Source organism: Pseudorca crassidens, chromosome 5, assembly GCF_039906515.1.
Source record: "Pseudorca crassidens isolate mPseCra1 chromosome 5, mPseCra1.hap1, whole genome shotgun sequence".
Classification (NCBI taxonomy): domain Eukaryota; kingdom Metazoa; phylum Chordata; class Mammalia; order Artiodactyla; family Delphinidae; genus Pseudorca; species Pseudorca crassidens.
In genome coordinates, this window is record NC_090300.1 from 81,664,137 (window position 1) to 81,690,968 (window position 26,832).

A 26,832-nucleotide genomic window follows, 5' to 3' on the forward strand; every position below is an offset into this window, starting at 1 on the left:
GCTATTTTCTATTAGGGTCGAAATGATTTGCTTATACCCTTTATTAGAAGAGTTCACTTTTGGACATTCAGTGTCCAGCAGTGTTGGAAATTAAGAAGAGGGAACTTGAAGAGCTCTGGCCTGTGACTGCACCTCTTATGAACCTATTTATCTATCTGTAAAATGGTGATAATGAGAGATTGTTGTGAGGATAACTGGAGATTATGTAAAAATGTTCTGTAAATTACGAAGCATTAAACAAATGCCAGGGGATAAATAATGAATGAGAGGATGGACAGACTCCCAGGCTGGCCTAGAAGAGGGAGAGATGCCCTTTGACTGGAAGGGAGCAAGAATGGCTTCATGGACAAGATGGTTCTAAGTTGGGCTTTGAGGATGGCAAGATTTTCAATGGCCAGAGTTGGTGGGGGTAGGGCACCCAAAGTGAAGAAAACTCACAGAAGCAAACAAATGCACTGCATGTTTGGGAAACCACAGTGACTCTAGGGAAGTTAGATAAGAGGAGTTTTAGGAGAGGATAATATGCAAGAGGAACATACAAATGTCCCTATATCATTAATCTGAAAAATGGGGCCAGGCGTTGCCATTTACTTCAGTAATTTTTGAGGACATCGATAAAGGAATTATAGTACAGGACAGTAACAGACATTAATAATGATTAATGATGATGATCTCAGATTATTAAGGAAAAGTTAAACTATTTAGGAAGGCAGGGAAGTATGTTTCTATTATAAGTATTTAACTAATAAATAGTTAAAGTGAATTATGTTTTGGTGCTAGAAGAGACTCCTTGAGTGATTTCAATAATTTAGTTACCTAGAAGAACAACTCTTCTTTCCTAATAATGATGGATAAATGAAATATCACCATGCATTGTTTTTATTTTCTCCTAAAAATAATATAAGCTCCCAGGCAGAACAAGCGTTTTTTTAAAAAGTATGTCATCAATATAAGAATCTCTGTCACTTTTTACTGTTGTCTAAAACTTTGGCTTTTATTGTTACCAGAGGGAGGCCATTCTCCCCCTCCTACTTTTAGGTATGTCCTGGTACTTTTTCATAGCTCCTGGTACCACCCAACTGCTATAATCAGGGGAAAAGATGCTAATGACCACTACTGTCCTGAGATCACTCACTGGGAAGCAGAATTGTATGAGCACTGGAGTCAGGTTGCCCACACACCTACCAGCTCCCTGGCCACCACTTACAAGTCCTATTACTATGGGCATGTTACTTAGTAACTTTCTGAATCAGTTTCCTCATTTGTAATATGGGTCCTACTAATAGTACGTATTTCACAGGATTTTGAGAATTGAATAAAATAATACATGTAAAGCACTTAGAATAATACCTAGAAATATTAAGTGTTCAACTTACTTTTTCCCCTCAAAGTATGTTTCTGAGATTTATCCGTATAGTTAAAGTTCACTCCTTTTCATTGCTATAATATTCCATTGTTTAGCAGCACTGAACTCCAAATGTTGGTTGTGGAGGTGCAAAATGGCCTGTCATATACAGATAAGACATAAAAAGGAATCCCAGGTAGTGAAATTATGGGTATTTCTTTGTTTCATTATACTATGATAATTTCCAATTTTTCAAAAATTGGCTTTATCTATGGCTTTCAGAGATACTTGATTTTAAACCTGGTGGTAACAAGAGTTTATGGAACATCCCATTCAGCAAGAAATAATAGTTGGTTAGCATCCAGGATGAGATTACAAGGTGAACTCATCTGTAAATTGACAAATGCAACACAGCAGGGGCAAGACATGATAAGCTAAACTCTGTGTCCCCAAGGAGACTGTAAACTATACATTTAGATTTTCTTTGTACCCAGCAAAGCTCTCAGAGGTAGGTACTTAATTGAGGCTGCTACTGCTAAGGATGCTCAGGGCAAACAGTGGCTATGGTGTTTTGTTCTGTACTGGTTTAAAACCCACCTGCCTTCTGTGGTTGCTTATGATAGTGTTTTCAGTCCCCCAGGGGACCAGAGAGAAGAGAGAAAATAGATTTCCTGTCCTCAATCTGATGGGATCCGATCAGGAAAAGATAGATGAGGCCCAAGCGTGGATCCAGAGGATACTGACCCTCCAGGACTACCACATCATTGAGGATATGCATATCCTCTACCTCGGGAAAAAGAAACATGACTATTTGTCTGAGCTTCAGAAAACCTCATGTGTCTCTATCTCAGAGATGATCAGCCCGGGAAAAGCACAGTTAGAGATTAAAGGAGCCCAGGCTGACCTCTTTAAGGCAGTTATGAACATTGAACTAATGCTGTGTGAAGTTCAAGAGGAAATGGCAAGAAAAAAGGAGCGCATCCTTTGGAGCTTGTCAGGTGAGTAACTTTCAATTAAGTTGGAAAGTCAGCCCTTCCAACTTTTGGGCGTGAGCGTGCACGTGTGTAAGTGAGTGAGAGATAGAATGGAAGAGGAGAGAGAGCAAACCATGCTGGGTCTGTTAGGCCATAACTTTTATAACCGTTTTTTGGCTCTTTCTACCAGCAGGGTTAATTATTAGTAAATGAACACACACACACACACACACACACACACACACACACACACACACACACGATTGGGTTTACTGATGATGACATGGATTGCCTAAGAGGCAATTATGAGGAAAGCCCAGGATAACCCAAGACCAGGCTCTAGGGAAAAAAAGTACATCCCTAATTCTGCAGATGGAGCATTCAAATGCAGACACATTCCACTTACTTAATTCATTTCTTTAATAGAGTTTTATTGCAATTATTTATTGCTGACAGCGTTAGGAGCCCTAAAATTACTTTGAGCTTTCCCACCAGAGTAAATTTCATTGGTACTGTGAGGTCCACTCAAGTATCACTCATTCAATGGGGCAAAACCCATCGGGATGACTGTGGGAATTTGGGTCTGGAGAGATCCTTTTAACTTAGCCCTAGAGCTAATTGAGAGATCATACCATTGAAAATACTGTCTTGGGAAATTGAGGCTTATTTCTTTCATTTATTCAACTAATGTGTATTGCATCCATGTTATGTGAAGCATTGTGCCAGGTGCTTGGGATACAGTGATAAGATGAACATTGTTCCCACTCAAAATCTAACTGGGGGGCTTCCCTGGTGGCGCAGTGGTTGAGAGTCCGCCTGCCGATGCAGGGGACACGGGTTCGTGCCCCGGTCCGGGAGGATCCCACATGCTGCGGAGCGGCTGGGCCCTTGAGCCATGGCCACTGAGCCTGCGCGTCCGGAGCCTGTGCTCCGCAACGGGAGAGGCCACAACAGTGAGAAGCCCGCGTACAGCAAAAAAAAAAAAAAAAAAAATCTAACTGGGGAAACTGAGAGGTAAGCAGGTTAGTTATGAACAGGAAGGTGAAAGTGCTCTGGAAACAACTAGGTGAGGCACCTAACCCAGACTTGGGAGGTAAGGGGAAAGCTTCTCAGGGGATGTGTCACAAATGGAGAAGTGAAGAATAGGTAGGAGTTAGTAAGGCAAAGAAAGAAACTTTCAAGAAATCAGACCATAGCTGGGCCTAGGTTATGCAAGACTTTATAAATCACATGAAAGTATTCAGAGTTTTTCTTGAAACAAATGGAGAGCCTTGAATGATTTTAAGCAAAGACAAGGTCAGACTTGTATTTTAGAAAGATCACTGGATGTAACATGGAGAGTGACTTTAGTGCAAAAATTCAGATGTAAAACTTCAGAGAACGTCTTATTTTCACCATGTGTTTGTAAAAATAGTTCAGGCAGATATGGTCGAAGTGAGTGGGAGTTTGCAATAAATGTTGTATCCATAGTCCACAGAAAACCCAATGTCAAAAAACATGGACAAAAATAATACTTAAGAATGAGACCCAAGATTATGATTTCTACTTAGCTCTTAAAACATAGTGAATGTGGGTGTTTAAACTGACATTGACACTTCTCAAGAGAACAAGGTAGAAAATAACACTGATGTCCTGTAATGCTTGTGGCATTACTTTAACTGCATTCGTAAAGTTGGCCCATTCTCCTAGCTGTTGGCAATTTAGTCATGTTAAGTCCCTTGCTCTGCTGCAAGGTGGCATTTTTTGGCAGTTGATGACTAAGCATATTATTCTACAGCAGCGTTTCAGAGGTTCATAGAGACTCACCCCCTCTTAATCAGGTTAAGATCTACATTAACAAAATGAATAATTTTTTTTTTTTTTTTTTTGCGGTACGCGGGCCTCTCACTGTTGTGGCCTCTCCCGTTGCGGAGCACAGGCTCCGGACGCGCGGGCTCTGCGGCCATGGTTCACGGGCCCAGCCGCTCTGCGGCATGTGGGATCTTCCCGGACCGGGGCACGAACCCGCATCCCCTGCATCGGCAGGCAGACTCTCAACCACTGCGCCACTGGGCAAACCCAAAATGGGTAATTTTCAAATGAGTTATTACTACAGGGAGCATCAGCTATCCACCAGAACAGTATGTTTTAAATAATAGAAGTTAGGCATATGCTCCTCTTTTATGGTTCTCTTTTAATCCTTCCTGGTGAGTGTTTCTGATGGCAGGACTTCGTGGATCTTTGAGTTTCCGGTGCCCAGCTCAGTGCCTGGCATGTAATAGGAGCTCAGTAAATGTTTGCTGAACTCAAGAGAACTGAACTCTAATACTATACTTTATAAATGTGAGCTATTGCTCTCCAGATTTAATTTACAGTCTCTTTGAAATGTCTTGGCTTTGGTGTTCCTCTGCTATGGAGTTATGTTCCTCCTGCTTTCCTGCTTTCTGGATTTACAGCTTGGCCCTCTGTAAGTTTCTCTGAATTTATCATCTGCTTTTTGTGGTTAAATTGAGCCCACTCAATTAGATAATGTGCTAGGGATTAGGTCATTTTAGTATACTTGGTCTTAAGTCAAATGGAAAGTAAACTGAAAGAAAAGAAGCCTTTTTTGGTGTTTTCATATGTCCATCTGTGTATTTAGTCCAGTAAGGAGCTCCTTTGGGCAATAAAAGGTTGTCCCTTGAATGTAAAGTAGGAAAGAAGTTAAGGAAGGAAAGAAGGAAGAAAAAGAGGGAAAAGGAAGGAAGGGAGGAAAGACATGACACCACAAACTATTAATCTCCAAATTTTGTTCTTCTTGGTTGGGTGGCCTATGAATAACATATATACTAAATATTCTGCCTTGCCCCTTACAGAAAGCACTGGTGAAAGCCAGGTTTATAATCTTGGATCTGTACTTATTAACTTTGTGATATTGAGCAAGTCACTTAACTTCTCTGAGTTTCAATTTCCCTATTTGTAAAACTGTGTTAATTATTTCAGTGGTGGTTTGTAATACCAAAATGAGGTAGAGATACAAAACTGTTTCGAAAACTTTGAAGTATTACATAAATGTCATACCATTTTCCATCACCCCTTAACATTTTCTTATGCTTATGTTTTTTGTTGATTGGCATCCTGGCTAGAAATACAAACATTTCCTATTAGCAATACAACTATATATCATCATTACAGCATTGATGGGGGGAGTATATATTAATGCTCTTTTTTCTCTTATCCCCTCAGCTTCATAATCCAAATCATCTGAGGACAAATTTATTTATTTATTTATTTATTCTGTGGGAGATTCTGCCTCCCATGGGATATAACTTTTTTCTTGAGCTCGATTATTTTATTTATTTATTTATTTACCCGCACCCCGCGGCATCTGGAACTTCCTGGACCAGGGATCAAACCTGAGCCCCCTGCAGTGGAAGTGTGGAGTCTTAACCACTGGACCACCAAGGAAGTCCTGAGGACAGATTTATTAACCCCCTATTTTATCCTATGACTTCTCATGGTATTATAGCTGTCCTTGCATGTCCTAAACATATGAGGCATACAAGTTAAACTGCTTATATATTCCTCCAAGTTTTTATAATTTGTTTCATTTAATTTCTGTTCATTTATTTATTTACTTATTTGGCCACGTGGCACGGCTTGCAGGATCTTAGTTCCGCGACCAGGGATCGAACCCAGGCCCCGGCAGTGAAAGCACTGAGTCCTAACCACTGGACCGCCAGGGAATTCCCTCATTTAATTTCCTTACAAACCTTTCCCTCTCACAGAGCACTGAGACAAAGTTTTATGTTACCCATTTTCAGGGCAGCAGACTGATCAGCAACCAGAAAACCAGAATCCAATGAAGGAAAATGCATTTTTGAAATGCCTGAAGATTTCAACTCGAGAAATTCAGGATCAAAAGAAACAGTTTGAAGACTGTGGTTTGTGGGTTATAAAGGTATACTTAATTAAGGGAAGAATTTGACTTATCTGCTCTCACTTGGTGCTACAGCCAAAAGAAGAACTCCCCTGCTAATGTCTCTAAGCTAGCTGCTCAATGACCTGGAATCCTAGGAATTAGTCTGAAAGGAGGGCAGGGATGGGCAGGTATGAGAGGTATAATTGGAATCAAGTGGTAGAAATGATGTCAGGATGTACGGAAGCATAGACCAAGACTCAGAGATAAGCTATCTGCCTGTCTTGAAGCAAAATAAAAGAAACGCAATAGCATTTATCACACTTATAATTATTTACCTATTTTTAGCTCTCACTAAACTATGAGCTTTAACAGGGCAAAGACTGTGTCTGCAGTTGACCATTTCATTACCAGCTATCACATAGTGATTGCTCAGGGAATTTTTATCGAAGAGGGACAGGGAATTTTGAAGAGATAGAAGTCAAAATAGGAGAGGGTTGGGGTCAGGAGAGACTCTTAGCAACTTTATGTGAAAAGCAAATCACATGCAAAGTAATATGCACATAAGTGCCTTTATTTTTGAAGCAGAGTAGCAGGCAATTTAAGTAGCAGTTCTCCAGTTTCTTTTTCAGTTTTTCATTTCCTTGGGCTGTAGGTGGAGAAGGTAGACAATGCACTTCTCATGGCTGCCTTCCAGAGAAGGAAGAAAATGATGGAAGAGAGAACCCATGGGAAACCTGTGAGCCACAGGTTGTTTCAGCAAGTCCCACACCAGTTCTGCAAAATGGTATGCAGAGTCGGCTTTCACAGAATGTACTCCGTGCCCTGCGGTAGGTGTCAGTCCTTCATAATCGGGGTTACTCTATGCGGGAATTGGTGAGCAGACATCAGCAGATGACTCACCACTAACAGCATTTGTTGCTTTGGTAAGGGGGTCATTTACAGCTGGGATTTAGTGGTAAAGTTATTTGGAAAGGGTCATATTTAAAATTTTTCCTTCACGTATACTGTGGCTGGTGGCTTTTATGTTGATGAAAGTGTTTGCAGTAAGAGCTACAGTTCACTGTTTTTCCCCTTTCTGTGTTTGTGTCCTATCTGCAGAGAGCACCCTGGAGCTTTTTTTTTTTTCTTATCTCAACGAAATTATTATCAACACTACCAAACAATCTTCCTCCCTTAATTAAAAGAGCATTTTCCTGAATATAATAAAGTTGGTTCTTTCTCTTTTTTTTTTTTTTTTGCGGTACGTGGGCCTCTCACTGTTGTGGCCTCTCCCGTTGCGGAGCACAGGCTCCGGACGCGCAGGCTCAGCGGCCATGGCTCAAGGGCCCAGCCGCTCCGCGGCATGTGGGATCTTCCCGGACCAGGGCACGAACCCGTGTCCCCTGCATCGGCAGGCAGACTCTCAACCACTGCGCCACCAGGGAAGCCCTGGTCTTTTCTCTTCCATCCTCTTCATTTCCAGTAGCTGCCAGCGAATGAATTAGGCATCACCTTAGTTATGGGGGTTCTACGTGTAGTAGCTTCTATGTCTCAGCTGTACAAAAATATTTCATACTTTACTGCTATATTTTCTCTTTTAAATCTCTCCATAAGAAGCTAAGAAGTTTAGTAATCATCATGGAGGATACTAGCGAGGCAGCTTGATTTTGCCTGGTCCATTAAATATGTCGCTTTTGATCTTCACCTTTCAAATACATAGCATGATCCTTGCTGCAGAGCCTACTCCAAGGCTTGATTTCTGGAAAGCAAAGGGTCTGGAAATGATCTCTTTGCCCCAGAGAAAACATAAGCAGTACCCAGGGTAAAAATTGGACCTGAACAATTTTTCACCTGGGGGTAAAAATTGATAACTGAATCCCCACCAAGAAGTCTTGGAGTGTAACCAGGAAAGCGATGATCAGTATGATCCTTTCACTGGCAAAATCTTAAAAATTCACGACTTCCATTTGCTCCTAAACCCATTGTAACTGGCATCTCTGCACTCCACCCCTGCCCCTCCTATTTCGACTTAAACTACTCTAAGAACATCACAATCCTCATATTTTTCAAATCCGGCGAGTGCCCTCTTTTCATTTCTGTGGTAGACACTGCTAATTGCCTACCCAACATCTGTGCACATGTTTCTTCCCCAAGTAGCTAAGACACACACCATCCTCCCAAGGAAGACTGTCACAAAGTCTCATCTTAGCTTATCATCAGCCTCAAGTCCAGACAGTACTTTCTTAAAGCTTAAAGGCAAGGTAATTTTCCTAATACATTCATTACACAACGATATGCGAGGGAGCAGGAAAACTGCAATAAGAACTCCCAGTTCGAAAGGGGAGAAAGGAAAACACACAAGTCACTGGTCTATACCACTAACCACGTGCTGCTGGACCGGTATAGTATTCTATTCTGGGAGTGGAGTAAGACCTTTGTTTTGCACTCTGGGAAAAATCTTCCTTACGTATTGCCGCCCTTGGTCATTTCTAGGTGAACTGCCTACCAGGGGTCTATGGATTGCCCTAGGGATCTAGAATGCTCCCAGGCTACTGATAGCTGGACTTGTAGTTTTTTTCAACCATACGATTCCTTTAAAAACTAAGCAGCATGAGGCCTGTTTGTTTCTGGTCAAGTTTGTGTCTTTTTAACCCAGCCAAATATCTTGTCTCCATCTAGTCTTTAAGCCTCAAGATTCTGGTCTTTTACCTACTGGCCTCTGTGCTCCGCCCACTTCCCTAGCCATTCGCTTAGCAGCTACTGTCTTGAGGGAATTCAGGCAATTCAGACTCAGTGGGGAGATAATACTCATAATGTGACCTGTGCCAATGTGTCCGGTGAGAACGTTTAACTGAACGTGCCTGAGAAACCCTGGAGACATCAGTTTTGTCACCACTGAGCAAACTCATTTTTTTTAACCTAGTTTTCATTTGGAGTGTAAAGGCTCCTGGCTTTTTCACACCTGCATGGTTCCAAATTATGGGACTCTCAGTAAACTTAGATGCCACGTGCTGGTAGAGGGGACTTCTATTAACAAAGCTTTATTTATTTTTTTCTATCTTGCATTCTAGCCAGTTCTATTCTGAATTCATCTCTTGCTTGTAAGACTTGGATGAATGCAGCAAGAATGTGCCTGCTTGCAGTTTCTTTATTGGATTCATTCATTCATTCCATAAGTATTTATTGAAAACCATTCTAAGAGTCAGGCCCTTTGCTAGGTGGGAGGGATACAACAGTGAAACAAAATAGAGTTCCTGCCCTTATAATTTATAATCTAGTGAGTCCATCTGTTGTCCTTTTTTTAAATATTGGTATTTTCTGGAGTTCTGAAGGAACCTTCGCTCTTTTTCCTCTACAATGTCCCCCTGCGTGATTATACCTATTCCCATGACTTCAACTCCTGCCTCTATGGTGATGACTTGCAAATTTGTAACTCTAACCCCCTACGTTTCTCCGGACCCACAGGCCCATATTTCTGTCTTTTGGACATCTCTACCTAGATGTCCCATAGCCACCTCAAACTGAACGCTTTTCTTGGCCATACTTTTCCTTAAGAAAGGGGCTCCCCCCACCCCACCCCCCATACTCCCTAAACTGGCTAATACCCCCATCCATCTACCAGGTCTCCTAGGCTGGAAACTTTATCATCCTCCATTCCTTCCTTTCTCTCACTCTCATATTGAGGCAGTCATGCAGTTCTAGTGATTCTCAATAAAATTCTCAGTCCAGACTTACCTCTCTGTTCCTACTGCTTTATTTCATCTTCCCCTAAGCCTAGACCATTACCTGGTCCTTTCCTTGCCTCAAAACCATCTGACCTGTCCTTTACTCTGCTACCAGAATTAGCATGCTAAAAAATTACACGCCCGTTTAACATCTACATTTTTAGTTGCCTACAAGGTAAAAAACCCGAACTCCTTAGCAGAGCATTTAAGGCCTTGGACCCACGTTATTTCACCAGCTTATCGCTTACTATATTCCTCAACACACTAGCTGTGAACTTCTTAGAGCTTCCTAAATACGTGCTGTATGCTTTCATGCCTCTGTGCCTTTCCATGTGGAATGCCTTCTGTCCTCACCCTTTCTAGTCCTGCGAACTCCTCTTCCTTCTTCAAGATATAGTCCAAATGGCATCTCCTGTTTGACACCTTCTGCAGCTCCTGCAGGCCCAGCAAGTTGCTTCCCTGTGTGCTCCTGTACTTCCTTCATTGCTTTGTTACATCTGTAAATCTAACAAGTACAAAAATTTACAGTTCCACACATCTCAGGTGTGGGACTTGTTTTCTTTATGGTTCTATAACTGAACTTTAGCTTTCATGCGCCCATGTCCACAGATATGGAAAACTCCATCTTGACAGTTCAGGATGAACTCAGTCATTTTCAGAGTTTTCTTAGTCCATTTGGGTTGGTTTTTTAAAAATATTTATTTATTTATTTATTTAGCTGCATCCAGTCTTAGTTGCGGCATGTGGGATCTTTTAGTTGCAGCATGCGAACTCTTAGTTGTGGCATGTGGGATCTAGTTCCCTGACCAGGGATTGAACCCAGGCCCCCTGCATTGGGAGCGCGGAGTCTTAGCTGCTGGACCACCAGGGAAGTCCCCATTTGGTGTTTAAACTCAGTTCCTGCAAGGCTTTGCCCTTTCTTCTCCTAATATCCTTGAGATTGCTCTAGATGGTGGGCAGGCATTGTGGGGAGGGTGGTCTAGCTTATGGCCCCCCATCTGTCCTCTGCCCCCAGTGTCCTCTGGTAGGTAAGCCACCCTGGGCTTTGGTCATTAGCACCTTCCCAGACTTAAATTTCCAATGCCCTTTGCTCTTAAGTAGTGTCTACACAGGCTGCTCTGTTTTTCATGCCGGGGGAAATCGTTTCCCGGCCAGGTCTGTGCGCCTCCTGCAGCACAGGAAACTTTTGAGTGTGCTCATCCTCCAAGCTGAAATGCGGGCTCTTGCGGGGGGCTGTCCTCACCTGTTCTGGACATCTTCCCAGCCATTGCTACTTTCCACTCAAGTGCCAGGCTGGGTGAGGGGCTGCACTCAGCGGAGTCAGGCAATGGTCCCTTCTGCTGTGGAAGTCCCCCCAGTTTCTCTGAGATTTCTATTATTCTGCTCCATCTTGGCTCCCAGGGCTCTTTCAAGGGAGTGAGGCAGTAAAGTGAGCAAGTTCTCAGAGTCCCCAAGAGTTCTAGTCATGTCCTCTCTGATTCTTCTCTTACTACCAGGTAGAAGGAAAAACTTTTATCTTTCTTTTTTAAATTAACTTATTTATTTATTTAGTTTTGGCTGAGTTGGGTCTTTGTTGCTGCGTGCAGGCTTTCTCTAGTTGCAGCGAGCAGGGGCTACTCTTTGTTGTGGCGCGCAGGCTTCTCATTGCGGTGGCTTCTCTTGTTGCGGAGCACGGGCTCTAGGCGTGCGGGCTTCAGTAGTTGTGGCACGTGGGCTCAGTAGTTGTGGCTCGTGGGCTCTGGAGCACAGGCTCAGTAGTTGTGGTGCACAGTCTTAGTTGCTCCACAGAATGTGGGATCTTCCCAGACCAGGGCTCGAACCTGTGTCCCCTGCATTGGCAGGCGGATTCTTAACCACTGCGCCACCAGGGAAGCCCAAAACTTTTATCTTGAAGTAAGAAAACTGCTTTAGAATATCTTGTATTCTTTCCTCTCTCATATATGGTATAAACTCCATGCTCTAAATCCTTCAGGCTTTTAGCCTTTTGGTTCAAAAAAACTCCTTTTTCTCTCTCAGAAAACCTAACTCTGAAAGCCAGACTTTTGTGACTATATTCTCTGCTTGATTAAAAATAATTTTGTCATTTATGTATACATACATGTATATATCATATATATGTATATTCAATTGAGTTTGTTCTAAATTTTATTCTTTTTGCCTCTGAAGTGATAAGTAGCAAGAACTCAATGGGTAGAGGAACGAGGAGCAAGAAGAAACCCCCAAAAAAGAAATCTTTGAATTTTATCTCAAAATATGTTCTTGCCACATAAAATTGTACTGTATTTTATCTGTTTACATGTGGGGAGTTCTCTTTGTGAACATGTCTTAGCCACTTTTGAAGCTCAAGTCCATCGTGGTAGCCACTGGCCACATGTGGATATTGAGCACTTAAAATGTGGTTAATCTGAATTGAGATGTGCTGTAAGTATCAAATACAGACTGGATTTTAAAGGCCACTGCCAAAGAAAAGAATGTAAGATATCTCAGTAATTTTTATGTTGATTACATGTTGAAATGATAACATTTTAGATATAATAGGTTAAAAATGTATTATTAATTTTACCTTTTTTAATGCAGCGAGTAGAAAATTTAAAATTACATATGTGGCTTCCATTACATTTCTTTTTTTTTTTTTTTTTTTTTGCGGTACGCGGGCCTCTCACTGTTGTGGCCTCTCCCCTTGCGGAGCACAGGCTCCGGACGCGCAGGCTCAGCCATGGCTCATAGGCCCAGCCGCTCCATGGCATGTGGGATCCTCCCGGACCCGGGCACAAACCCGTGTCCCCTGCATCGGCAGGCAGACTCTCAACCACTGCGCCACCAGGGAAGCCCTCCATTATACTTCTATTGTTCAGTGCTGCTCTAGAACCTGAAACAGTGTTTGGTTATGTCCCAAGTAAATGTAAAGAAAGAGAGAGGGAAGAATGGAAGGGAAGGAGGGAGAGAGAATATGGCTTCAAAGAAGTTTTCATTTTTTTCCCCCTCTAATAGGGGTAAAGAGGGCATTAAGCAGGGATTATTATCTTGAGGACCAGAGTTTGGCCCTCAGCTTCCTGAGAGTTCTTAATATTCCAGAGAAGAGAAGACAGATGACAAGCATATATATCAGTGTGGCATATATTCCAGGGGTTGGAATAGGGCACATCCTCCTTGTATCACAGTATTAAGGATGCCTGATGAATGGAAAACTTCCTGGTGAGCATGGACCTAGATCAAAAGCGTGTAGAAATTCTCTGTGGGCTATTTTGCCAGGCTCATGCTCTGGGTGATCACTGCCTATTTCTGTTGGCCCCAGCCTTCATGCTGCTTCTCAGTGGTTCCCTGCACCCCACTGACCTGCTCTGGGACTGGCCCCAAGCCTGATAGCCATTCTCAGTGTCCATGGCCCCACTGATGCCACCCTGAAACCAGGACCTGTCTATGTGTATGGATGCAGAGTTCCCAGTTTACAGGCCACTGTGGGCTGGGGTGTAGGGAGGGGAGGACATGGACCAGAGCCCAGACTGTTCTAGGCTCAGTCCAGCCTTAGGAGTCTTTCTGTGACAGGGTTCATTCAGTAACTGCCTCAGGGCTTGGTCTGAAGTCAGGCTGAGGGGTTGGGATGTGACGGGGTCGGCCTCCAACTGTGGCTGAGGTTCAGGGAGCTGGACACACCTTTCCTTTCTCTAATATTCAGCCATGCTGTCTAACAGACGGGCAGAGTTTTAGTGCCCTGCATTGTGTCCAGGCCCAGGACACTTGCTCATACCCAGTAAAGTGACTTCAAGCCTCAGATCTAGAGAGGTTTCTGTTCCTCACTGGGGTGTGTCTCAAGGGCCAGAACTAATGGGGCAGGTGAATGATTATATGGAGTGATTTCAGGGACACCAGGGAAGCTGCTAGAACCCTCCAAATGCTCCTTCCATCTGTCTGGTCAATACTGACATCCCTCAGTTAGAGATTCATCTATTTGGATTAGCTTTTGGAACAGGGAAAAATCCCTAGACTAAGCGCCAGTAGATGAGGAACCAAGTCTCATCTTTGCCTCCTATTTGAGGTTGGTATTACCACACCTATCCCTGCCCCACAGTAGAGAATATCCCTCTAGTAACCAGATGTCTGTGTCCCCAAAATCCAGAGTGTCTCCTCCTGAGCAATGTAGCATGCACACTAACGTTACTTCATATGCTCAGCATTCCCCTTATTTTGACATATTTTTCGTGTAATGCTGTCCATGAATTTGGAAGAAACTTTGCCTTTCTTACATGCTTTTTTCACTAGCTCTATTCTCAAGAGTTCTAGACATATCCTTATTTGCAGCTTGTAGAAGTCAGGCCATGTTCTAATAGAAACAGAACCTTCCCTACATTATGCTGTCTTTATTAGCTGCTCGGCTGGTAAGTTGACTTAAGTCATACTCTCACTGAACCTCAGATTTTTCATGCTATATGGAGATCCTACCCAAATCACGTATTAATTGAAGATAATCAATGTAAAAATGCTTTGTAAATCATAGACTCCTCTATAAACTCTAATGGTATATTAAGATGTAAGCTATCATTATTTTCGTGATATTAGTGTTAATTTGCCACAAGTGAACAACTTTGGGTGTCTTTGCTACAGACACAGGGACTTGAGAGCAGGAAGTGGTGATTATTTGGAGGACTAGGGAGTGAATACATTTTAGTACCCAAATAGGCAATGTGATTTTTCAGATCATAATAATCTTTAATTTTTTTTCTCTTATCAGACCCAAAATATGGAGCTGGAATATACTTCACCAAGAACCTCAAAAACATAGCACACCAGATCAAGAAAACATCCGCCACAGATAAGCTGATCTATGTGTTTGAGGCTGAAGTACTCACAGGCTCCTTCTGCAAGGGTCATCAGTTTAATATTGTTCCCCCACCATTGCATCCTGGAGCCGTAGACTGCCATGACAGTGTGGTTGACAATGTTTCCAGCCCTGAAACCTTTGTCGTTTTTAGTGACACACAGGCTGTGCCCCAGTATTTGTGGACTTGCATCCAAAGTCATGTACAGGATTACTCAGGACAAATGATGCTGTCTCCACAGCAGCCTTGGAGGAAACTCTCAAGTGGCAGCTCTGTTGATTAACCTCCACATCATTTTAACAACAGGTATGACCTTCCTTTGGAGGAACTAACCAAATAATGACCATCAGTGACTCAAAGAGTGGTTTGAATATGTCAAATAAACTATCATCTTAGCGCCTTCATCTTTGTCTTCCTCTCTTGGGGTTGGGGTGGGTAGATAACAACTAAAACACTCTTAGGACCTCTCCCTCTCCTTCAAGTTGTCCTTTTATCTTCTTTACCATAGGCAATAGCAAAAATGTTTTACATGTAGTGAAGAGATTTTCCAGTATATAATCCAATCCTTTTATTTTGTAAAATGATGATAGTGTAACATATTAAGACGGCAAGATGATTTTAGATTTTCCAGAGAATCTTATAAAGTGCTTTATATATCAAAATAAATCACCTTTGTCAAAGTAACTGGCTCTGAAAATTATGTGTAAAATGAACTTATTTGCAGTGGAAGGACACCAGACGGCCAATATTCTACTGCTACCCCTTTTGGATTCAGCTATTTCAAGTAATGCCACTCAGGCACCATGAGGCTAAATTATTAATTCACCAAATAGATCTTGGTCACCAGATGTATGTATTTCAGTCACTTTCTTGGTGCTGGGGCTACGATGCTGGACAAGACAAATGTCTTCCTAAAGCTTTCAGCCGAAATAATCAGAAAGGCAGCTATGGACAACTTAACAAGTGTGACTCGGTATAACAAAAGAGGAATTACAGATTCTTTGGAAAAATTTAAGGAGGAGAAGCATAAATTAATCTGGGGTTGGGAGGAAGTCCTTTTAAAAAAAAGTGAAACTCAAGTTGAGACCTGAAGAATTTTTAAGATAGGCAAATTAGGAACGCAGCACATTGGGAACACAGTTGGAGGAGTATTCTGTGCAGCGAGCTCTTAAAAAGGCTGAATCTACTGTGACTGTGGCCATATTTGACTTCAGATTTCTGCAATGTAGTGGCCAGCTAATCTCAGCATGCATCTCTTTCCTATTCTGAAATCAATATCTCTCTATACTTCCAAACTTCCCTGACCTTCACATCCTCAACCTCTTGTCTAGAATACTTCCTCCTCCTCATCTTACCTTAGCCAGCATTCTTCATCTTAAAAGAAGCATGTTTATTGTCTCATATGTTACTGCCCTTGAATATGGGCAAGAGGAGTCCCGCCTTGGACTTCTGGTTTGAGAGGGTCTCACTCTTAACCTTCCTCTGGCCATGCCCATCTCCACAAGGTGAGGAATGCACAAGGTCAAGAGAATGTGTCCATTTGGAACCTGCGCACCTCACTTCTAAGCCACCCACTAGGTACCTGGAACTCTAACTTCCCGCCTACACAGCTTCAAGTCTACTTCCAGGACTCTTCCTTGGGTCTCTCTCCCAAGGGTAGACTATGCCACAGTCTGCATCAAGAATGGCCATGGAGTGTTTTCAAGGATGGAGCTTGGACATGAGGGCTGAGGTGTTCACACGCCTGTGCATGAGGCTGTGGTACAGAGCTGAGGGTGAGAGGACTGATTTGAAAGATCTAGCATATGTTTAATAGAGATGTCAAAAGATAATGGAGGAGAGGCAGTGTTCACAAGGGTAAGAAAAGAAACAACCCATACCAAGAAACATAATGAAACTGTAGGCCACCAAAGAGGTGATCTTAAAAGCAGGCAGAGGGAACAGTCAAGCTATGTACAAAAGAATGACAACTAGACTGACAGTAGGCAGTATAATGTCCTCCCTCTGCTCATTGCAAAGATGTCCACACCTTAACCTCCTGAATCTGTGAATATATTACCTTACATGGCAAAAGGCATTTTGCAGATGTGATTAAAGTTACCCTTCAGGGTCAGGGGAAGGGATAGTTAGGGAGTTTGGGATCAACATATACACATTGCTATATTTAAGATGGATAACCAACAAGGACGTACTGTATAGCACAGGGAACTCTGCTCAATGTTATGTGGCAGCTTGGATGGGAGGGGAGTTTGGGGGAGAATGGATACATGTATATGTATGGCTGAGTCACTTTGCTGTGCACCTGAAACTATCACAACATTGTTAATTGGCTATACCTCAATATAAAATAAAAAGTTAAAAAAAAATGAAGTTACCCTTCAGATGGGAAGATTAACCAGGATTATCCAGGTCAGCCCAATCTAGTCACATAAGAGATGGCAGCATGAGAAAAATTTGATGCCCTGTGCTTGTTCTGAGATGCGAGGACCAGTGAGAAGCTTCTAGGAGCTAAGGGTGGCCTCTGACAATCAGTGAAGAAAGTGAGAAATCAGTTCTTAAACTGCATGGAACTGAATTCTACCAACACCTGGAGTGAAAAAGGAAATGGACTCAAAAGCTTCCAGAAAGGAGAGAAGCCTGCCAACACTTTGATTTTAGCCCAGTGAGACCTATGCCTGACTTCTGACCTATAGAACTGTGAGACAGTATAGTTGTGCTTTTATAAGTCACTAAAGTTGTGGTAATTCGTTATGGCAGTAATAGAAAACTAATACTGAAGCCTGAAGGCATTTGCTGAGGGCTGAGAAAAATGAACTGTTAACCTAGAATTCTGTAATTAGCTAAGCTTTTATTTTGCTTTAATTCTTTTTTTTCCTTTCTTTTTTTTTTTTTTTTTTTTTTGCGGTACACGGGCCTCTCACTGTTGTGGCCTCTCCCGTTGTGGAGCACAGGCTCCGGACGTGCAGGCTCAGCGGCCATGGCTCACGGGCCCAGCCACTCCACAGCACGTGGGATCTTCCTGGACCAGGGCATGAACCCGTGCCCCCTGCATTGGCAGGCGGACTCTCAACCACTGCGCCACCAGGGAAGCCCTTGCCTTAATTCTTGAATAAAGACACTCTCAGACCACTGAAGACTGAATTTACCAACAAAAGATAAACTCTTACTTAAGGAATTTAAAATTTAAAGGATATAATTCAGGGAGGAGGGAAAAAACAAAGAAAAATCTAAGCTTCAAGAAGTCATGGTAAACAAAAAAATGGTAAATGTGTAAATGGTAAACAATCACTGTCTTTATAAACAACTAATAATTTGTGGAATAAAATAAGACTGAAATAAAATACTGAAAAAATGAACCATGTAAAATGTTGGATTAATGAATATAGTTAAATAGTTAAAGGGATTTAAAGTCCTTGTGTCATTCAAGAGATTAGCATTATTAAGGGAAGCCACTAAAAGAGAAGTAAAGCACCTAACTTCTAAATAGTAGACCAAAAATTTAAAAATTAAAAAAAAAAAAAGAATTAAAAAATCCAAAAAAGGCAAATCAGGGAAGACGGAAAAAAAGAATCAGAGGGAAAAAAAGTGAGACAACACAAAATGGAAGAAATAGTTCCAAATACGTAAGTGATCATAATATGTGTAATTTGAACTAAACTTGCTAGTTAAGTCACAGATAGATTGGATTTTAAAAATCCAACTACAGAGCACCTAAATACATAAAGCAAATACTAACAGACATAAAGGAGAAATTGACAGTAGTACAATAATAGTAGAGGACTTTTAACACCCTACTTACATCACTGGACAGATCATCCAGACAGAAAATCAATAAGGAAACATTGGCCTTAATTGACACATTAGACAAGACGGAATTAATAGATATATATAGAACATTCCATCCAAAAGCAGCAGACTATACATTCTTTTCAAGTGTACATGGAACATTCTCCAGGATAGATCATGTGCTAGGCCATGAAACAAGTCTCAGTAAATTTAAGAAGATTGAAGTCATACTGAGCACCTTTTCCAACCAAAATGGTATGAGACTAGAAGTCAATTACAAGGAAAAAACTGCCAAAAACACAAACATATCGAGGCTAAATAATAGGCTACTAAACAACCAATAGGTCACTGAAGAAATCAAAGAGGAAATTTTAAAATGCCTGGAGACAAATGAAAATGAAAACGATCCAAAATCTATGGGACACAGCAAAAGCAGTTCTAAAAGGGAAGTTTATAGTGATACAAGCCTACCTCAGTAAACAAGAAAAATCTCAAACAATCTAAACTTACACCTAAGGAATTAGAAAAATAAGAACAAACAAATCCCAAAGTTTAATCTTAAGTTAAAGAATGTTATTAGGGGTAAATGACTACTCAATAACCAAAGATTCAATTAACTGGGGATAGATATAATGATAGGCATATAATGATGGTAATTGAGGTAATAACATAGCCTCACACTACATAAAGCAAAAACTGACAGAATTACTGGAAAACTGACAAATCCACTATCTTAGAGATTTAACACAGCTCTCTCAGGACCTAGCAGACACTCAGTTAAAAAAAATAGCAAGACTATAGAGGATTTGAAGAACACAGTTTTAACCTAATGAACATATACAGAACCCTCCACCCAGCAATTAGAGAATATATATATTCTTCTCAAGTATACACAGAACAGTTATACATATTGACCATATTCTAAGTTCAACACTTTTAAGATATTCTCTATTGGACTGTGTTCTCTGACTATCATCCATCATGTAATTAACTTCGAAATCAATAAAAAAAAACAATAGCTTAAAAATAAATACATTTGGAAATAAGATATACACTTCAAAATAACATCTCATGGGTCATGAAAACTTAACAGAAATTGGAAAATATTTAGAACTGAATGTTAATGAAAATATTACTAATACAATTTTTGACATAAAACTAAAATAGTACTTAAGTTATAGAAACTTAAAGCTTATATTAAGAAAATCTATAGGCATAAATTAATCAGTTAAGTAACAAATTTAAGGTAAGAAAAGAAAATCAGGGGCTTCCCTCATGGCACAGTGGTTAAGAATCCACCTGCCAATGCAGGGGACATGGGTTTGAGCCCTGGTCTGGGAAGACCCCACATGCAGCAGAGCAACTAAGCCTGTGCGCCACAACTACTGAGCCTGCGTGCCACAACTACTGAAGCCCATGTGCCTAGAGCCTGTGCTCTGCAACAAGAGAAGCCTTGACAATGAGAAGCCTGCGCACTGCAACAAAGAGTAGCCCCCGCTTGCTGCAACTAGAGAAAGCCCACAAGCAGCAACAAAGACCCAACACAGCCAAAAATAAATAAATAAAATAAATAAATTTTAAAAAAATAAAAAAAAGAAAATCAAAATAAACTTGAATAAAAACAGAAAATAATTAAATAAAAACATACAACAGAGAAAAATAATAAAGTCAATAGCAGTTTCTTTGCAAAAATTTAAAAAAATAGACAAAACAATTTAATGCTAATACATTGAAAATTTAGACAAAATATAGATTTTCTTAGAAAAAACAACTTACCAAAATTGACTGAAGAACTAGAAATCCTGAATTTTCTAATATCTATTAAATAAGTTGAATTAGTAATTAAAATTTTTCCTAACAAGTAAACAAGTAAATACAACAGGCTAAGATGATTTAACTAGTGAGTTCTCCCAAATCTTCAAATAACAGATAATTCCAATCTTCTGGAATTATAAACATAAAATCTTCTAGAGAACAGAAATAGGGAACCCTCCCCAACAAATTTTTCAGAGCTAGTTTAACTTTGATACCAAAAATAGACAACAGTACAAGATAGGAAAAGTACAGACTGCTTCATTTATGTTAATAGATGCACAAATTCTCATCAAAGTATTAATAAATGTAATTCAGCTCTGTATAAATAAATCATGGTCAAGTTGGGTTTATCTCAGAAATGCAAAGATAGTTTAACTTTAGAAAACCTGAGATGTAACTTACCATATAAATATATTAAAGGGTATGCACATTTCAATATATAGAGAGAAATCATTTGGTAAAGAATTCATAAAAGGATATCTACCGAAAACCTAGAGCAAGGATCGTATTTCATGGTAAAACATTAGAGTGATTCCCTACAAAATCAGGAATGAGACACTGGATGCTTCCTATCACCACACCTTCAGCGGTGCATTAGAGCTCCTGTCAAACACATTAAAGAACAAACAAAAAACACTAAAAATGGAGAAACAAAAATGTCATTAAATCACAGAAAATATGATTGTCTATAGAAAATCCAAGAAAATCTGGAGACAAATTATTAGAATTAATAAAAGCACCCTGCAAGATTCTAAATAGAAATTTATATAAGTCAATTTCATTTCTATGCATGAAAAACAATAAATGTAAAGGCTTTTTTTTAAACCAGTATAATAGCAACGGCAAAAAAATAAGGTAACTAGAATTAAATTTAACAAAAGTACAAAAACTTCCGAAAAAAATTACAAAACGTCATTGAAAAGCATTAGAGAAGACCTAAATAACTGGAGAGATATACTATATCCTCACTGAGAGGAAGACAATATAATAGCAATGTCTGTTCTCCAAAAATTAATCTTATCAATTCAATATAATTTCAATCAAAATCAGAGGAGATTTTCTTCATAGAAACTGATGGAGTAATTATAAAACATATCAAACAAAAAGGCCCAAGAAGAACCAAAGCAATTTGAAGAAGAAAAACAAAGTGGAAGTGACTTGACCTACAACATATTATGACTTATTATACAATTACAGTAATTAAGATGTGTTATTGGTGTAGGGATAGACAAACAGACCAACTGAATAGAATAGAAAGCTCCAAAACAGACCTGTACCTATATGGAAACTTGAGAATATATGTATCTCGAATATATATATCATATATGTATTGAATACCCCCCAAAATACATAAATTTATATAATACATTTGTATATTTGTATAGTTGTGACATATATCTCAAGTTTATATATTATATATACTATATAAATTTTATAAATATATAAAAAATTCTGCAAATTTATGATGCACTTTTCACATTGCAGGTTTTACGGTGTCAATACTTTTATGATACATTAAAATATTTTCAGTAAATATTTGCAATTAGAAGCTAAGTACCATTTAGAAATCAGAATTTATGTGGTAAAGAATACAATTGATTTCTTATTCAAGTTTCCATGTTCAAGTCTAAACTATTTGTTTCTTGCATTTTTGCTCACTGGTTCTTTTTATTTTCTGAGTATCATGTGACTATAGGCATACTTTTCTCAATATGGAGCCCTGAGTGTGTATATATATATGAATGACAGAGGTAAAATTGCAGATCACTGGGAAAACAATGGACCAACCTCAGCAAGTGGTCTTGGACAACTGATTAAGGAAATGGAAAACAGCACATTAGGATCATGGCCTGGGGGGGTTCCCTAGATGCCGAGCCTGAGATGGGGATTCTTGTTCAAGTGACTTATTGGGAGAGTGTTCTCAGGAATGTGGGAATAAAGGAGACAGTCTAAGGCAGGGGGAAAAGCTAGTAAGAGTGCTGTCTCAGTTGAAGACTAGCTTTAGTCTGATTACATGGGGAGGCTCTAGAGCACACATAGTACCATTAGAGTAAGTTGAACACTGTAGCAATGGTTGGCCTTTTTTACTCTGATGTCAGTTATTGGCTGAGGTTTGTCCCTGGGGAAAGGAGTGGGAGCCTTGTAGCAAGCTGGCTCCTGTTAGCCCTGCAATTCGTCAGAGAAGGGGGCAGCTGAAAGTTATCAGCCAGCACTCACAGCAAGTGGGGGAATGGGTGTACTGGCCAGATGAATGGAATACATTTGACCAGTACAGGTGGGAAAGAGGGACAAACTGTTCTGATTTGCCTGACCTTCTGGGTTTTAGCACTGAAATTCCTACATCCTGGGAAACCTCCCAGGACACACAAAAAAATCCTGATCTGGCTTCCCTGGTGGCGCAGTGGTTGAGAGTCCGCCTGCCGATGCAGGGGACGCGGGTTTGTGCCCTGGTCCGGGAAGATCCCACATGCCGCGGAGCGGCTGGGCCCGTGAGCCATGGCCGCTGAGCTGCGCGTCCGGAGCCTGTGCTCCGCAAGGGGAGAGGCCCCAACAGTGAGAGGCCCGCGTACCACAAAAAAAAAAAAAAAAAAATTAAAAATCCTGATCTTTTATGATCGGTGTGGGAAGTTGGGGGAAAAGTACAAAACCATATATCCCCAAAAATAGAGGCTGAAAGCAACACTGCTTATTGTGTCAAATGGATACAGCACAGATTGTTCGACTTCTATAGTCTCTGTCGTTGTTTTTTTTCCCCTGTTCACTGATATTGGTAACCATGATTTACAGGTCACAGTAATGATCATCCATTGTTGCATCATTCTGAGGGATGCGACCAAAGTGTGCAGTTTAAGTGCATTGTAATCATAAACATTAGCAATACATCTTTGGCTTTGCCTATGGACTAACCATTGTGCCTCATACAAGTTAAATTTTTTAACATTATGAGTGCGATGATCATGTTTTATAAGAGAGTGATTATAATACCAGCAACAGCATGATGACATCGCTGAAAGAAAGCTCAACGACTGTGTAATATGAATTACATATGGAAGGACAATGTAACTGATTATGAAGGTAAATAACAAAAACAGAGCATACTGTGCAATATGCAGAAAAGAGTGTGGGATGTGTATGGCGGAGAAGGGGATGTAAAAGCACATATGGAGACTGAAATTTACAAGTCCAGGATGAGACAGACAGGTACTTCAAAATCAATCAAAAGTTTGTTTAATTTCTCCCAAAGACACCAATGCTCAGTTGAAAATAGTGGCTGCTGAATTAGCTTGGGCGTATCACATGAACCAATATGCATTATTGTATCATGCCTTTCATTGCTCTATGGAACGGAGTAAGGTTTTATTTCCTGATTCAGAAAATGTCTCCCCTAGCTCTTAAGGTAATTTTACTTGAAAAATGGAGTTTCAAATTGTCTTCTTGATGTCTAAGATTTTAATGAAACCACAAACACATAAAACAAAGTGTGTTATATCTGTCCAAAGACAAAGTAGACTTGGCTTATTTATTTGCTTTCAGGGCAAATGTTAATTTTGACAAATTCGATTCAGTCTCTAAACTTCTTACCAAAGAAAATGAAACGATCTCATCGGCTAAACATCTTATACAGAACACTGTTTAAAGAGGGGTGTGGTTTGCTTACCTGCGATACAGAAGTTTTCATAATGAAAGTGTCTGGGCATTTCAGCTTCCTCAAAACGTGCGGAAGCATTTAACGACATTTTTGACTATAGAAATGGCAGGAGACAGCTTCCTTAAACATGTACCTACAAGATGGTGATCATTGTTGCCAGCCATAGAAAAGACATTATAATGTCAGCCTGCCATGAAATCATATTTTCAAAGCGTGGAACAAGAAGAATGTCCTGCTCCAATTTGGAAATACATTGAGGATGAGAACGGAGAGAAGAATTACAGTGAAACAGACATAAACATGCTGGTTCTCCAAAACTGTCTGATAATCCTTGAAGAGGTCATAAGAAGTCTAGAAAAGGATGAACCATCTGAATCTCAATTATTCAATGTTATATGCAGGTTGCGACAAAAACTTCAAACAGAAAAAAAAGGACTAATTTTTGGAAATAAGACTTTCAGAACTTTAAAAAAAAGTCCCTAGAAAAAAGTAACCAAATTAAACAGGACTTTCTGAATTTCTTCACTAAAACTGTAAATTTATTTGAAATCTAACTTCAATTTCACAAGTTCAAATTACCTCTATGCTTTAAAACCATTTTTTCTGGGGAAGAGAGGTTTAACTTATGATAACATACAATGTGCTTCAGAATGTTTTAAAAACAATGGGCATTTTAGATATAGAAATGGTTAATTTATACATGCAAAGGACCTGACTGACAAACAGTTGGTTTACCAAAGCAAGTCTGTAGATACAAAATGGGTGGACATTCTGGAGAACCAGAAACAAATTCCTACAAGTTTAAAAACCTGCTGCATTAGTAATTAAAATCCTAACTGTTCTATGCTCAAACACTTTTGTTGAGGGAATGTTTAGCTTGATGTCATCTGTGCCAACAAGAATCAGTGCAATGCAGGCAGAGGAATCAGTGCAATGCAAGTCAAAACTAATTTTATATTTGGCTGTATTTGGTTTTACCATTACATAAAAGAAAAGATGTCCTAAAGGCTCCAGGCAGTTCAGAGAAATATTGATGAAAAAGGAAACAAAAAGAATAAAAAATATCCCACTCTATCATGGGACAGAAACATATCATTTCTTAAAACTGTAATAGGAGTAATATCTGTTTAACAAGTTCTACTGTATATATACTCTCCTTCATAAAATTCCTACGTTTATGTATCTTAATATACATATAGAATATAGAATAATATAGCCTACAAAATTTGAATATGTGATAAAGAGTTTAAGAAAGAGTTAAAATAAGTTGCTGAACCAGAGGACAGGAAGAAACATAAAAATATGCTGTATAGCACAGGGAGATCAGCTGGGTGCTTTGTGACCACCTAGAGAGGTGGGATAGAGAGGGTCGGGGGGAGGGAGACGCAAGAGCGAAGAGACATGGGGATGTATGTATATGTATAGCCGATTCACTTTGTTATACACAGAAACTAACACACCATTGTAAAGCAATTATACTCCAATAAAGATGTTTAAAAAAAATATATATATATATTATGCTATAAAAGGTTGTATTTTTCTCACAAATTATTCTCTTAATTAGTCCTTGTATTAATTATTATTAATTGCCACTTTTAATGAGTCCTATTGCTATTTTAAGTAATAGCATTTATGCAACAGAAAAAAATACAACGGAATATATCATTGCAAGTAAAAACTTATTTTTCGTGTTTTTATGTTAATGTATGTGTCTAATTATTATGTATTTTCACACCCATCCATTTGGCAAAAATAAAAAAGACATTTCCAAACGTTAGCAAGGTTGTTTAGAAAAGAAAACCTTATCAGCTACTTGTGGAGCATAAGCTGGCACAACCACTTTATGAAATAATCTGGCAATATCTAGCATATTACTTTTCCATCACTGTGGAAAAAAATACCAGAAACCTAGTGTCTTAAAACACATTTATTATCTCACAGTTTCTGTGGGCCAGGATTACGGGCACAGCTGAGCTGGTTCCTCTGCTCAGGGTCTCACAAAGCTGCAATCAAGGTGTAAGTCACGTTGTCTTCTCATCTGGAGGCTTGACTGGGGAAGAATCCACTTCCAAGCCGTCTCAGGTTGTTGGCAGAATTCATTTCCTTGTGGTTGTAGGGCTGAGGGCCCTGGCTTGCTTACTGGCTGTCAGCTGGAGGCTGCACCCAGGTGCTAGAAACCATCTGCAGCTCGCTGCCACGTGGTCCTCTCCATAGGCAGTTCTCAACGTGAAAGCTCGCTTCTTCAAGGCCGGCAAGAGAGTGTCGAGCTCTGGTCTGCTAAGACAGAGACTTATAATGAAATGTAATCATCCTTGCCATATTCTATTGGCCAGAAGTAAGTCAAAGCTCCCACCCACACTCAAGGGGTAGGGATTATACAGGGTAACAGCAAGGGGTAAAGATCACGGGGGCCATCTGAGAATTCTGCCTGTCACATCTCGTAAGGTTAAAGATGCAATGTCTTAGGATCTAGCAGTTTCCCTGTACACACAAAGACACGTACAAGAATGTTCACAGCAGTGTTGTTTGTAATAGCAAAACTACTGTTCTATAATTTAAAATTAAAAATAAATTTTAATACAAAAAGGTATAGTCAGAGAGACATTAACTAACAAAACATCATGTATGGTATGATAACATTTTTGTAAAAGTAACATATATATAGGAATTCTGCTTTAGCAATGGGCTACTGTTGTTGTCTTGAACAAATCCTCCCACCACAGAGAATAGCTGGACAAAATATAAAAAACATTAAGGCACTGAAGAGCTACCACATCAGTGAGAATCTGTGGATCCAAGATCTGGAAGAAAAGAAAGGGAACCCATGAGAGGTGAGCCTGATGTTTGCTGTTACTTTTCCAC

At 40.0% G+C, this 26,832-nt stretch overlaps 1 protein-coding gene across 6 annotated transcripts in view; it reads left to right on the forward strand.

The window, feature by feature from the left end:
- PARP9 (poly(ADP-ribose) polymerase family member 9) overlaps positions 1-15,122 on the forward strand; it is a 33,023-nt gene extending 17,901 nt beyond the window's left edge. For all 6 annotated transcript variants that reach the window (XM_067738696.1, XM_067738700.1, XM_067738697.1 and 3 more), the window contains 4 exons: positions 1,978-2,343; positions 6,102-6,238; positions 6,852-7,026; positions 14,633-15,122. In XM_067738696.1, the coding sequence (XP_067594797.1) occupies positions 1,978-2,343; positions 6,102-6,238; positions 6,852-7,026; positions 14,633-15,003 (1,049 nt within the window). In that variant the 3' untranslated portion in view covers positions 15,004-15,122. The remainder of the gene's footprint in view (positions 1-1,977; positions 2,344-6,101; positions 6,239-6,851; positions 7,027-14,632) is intronic.
- The last annotated feature ends 11,710 nt before the right edge of the window (positions 15,123-26,832 follow it).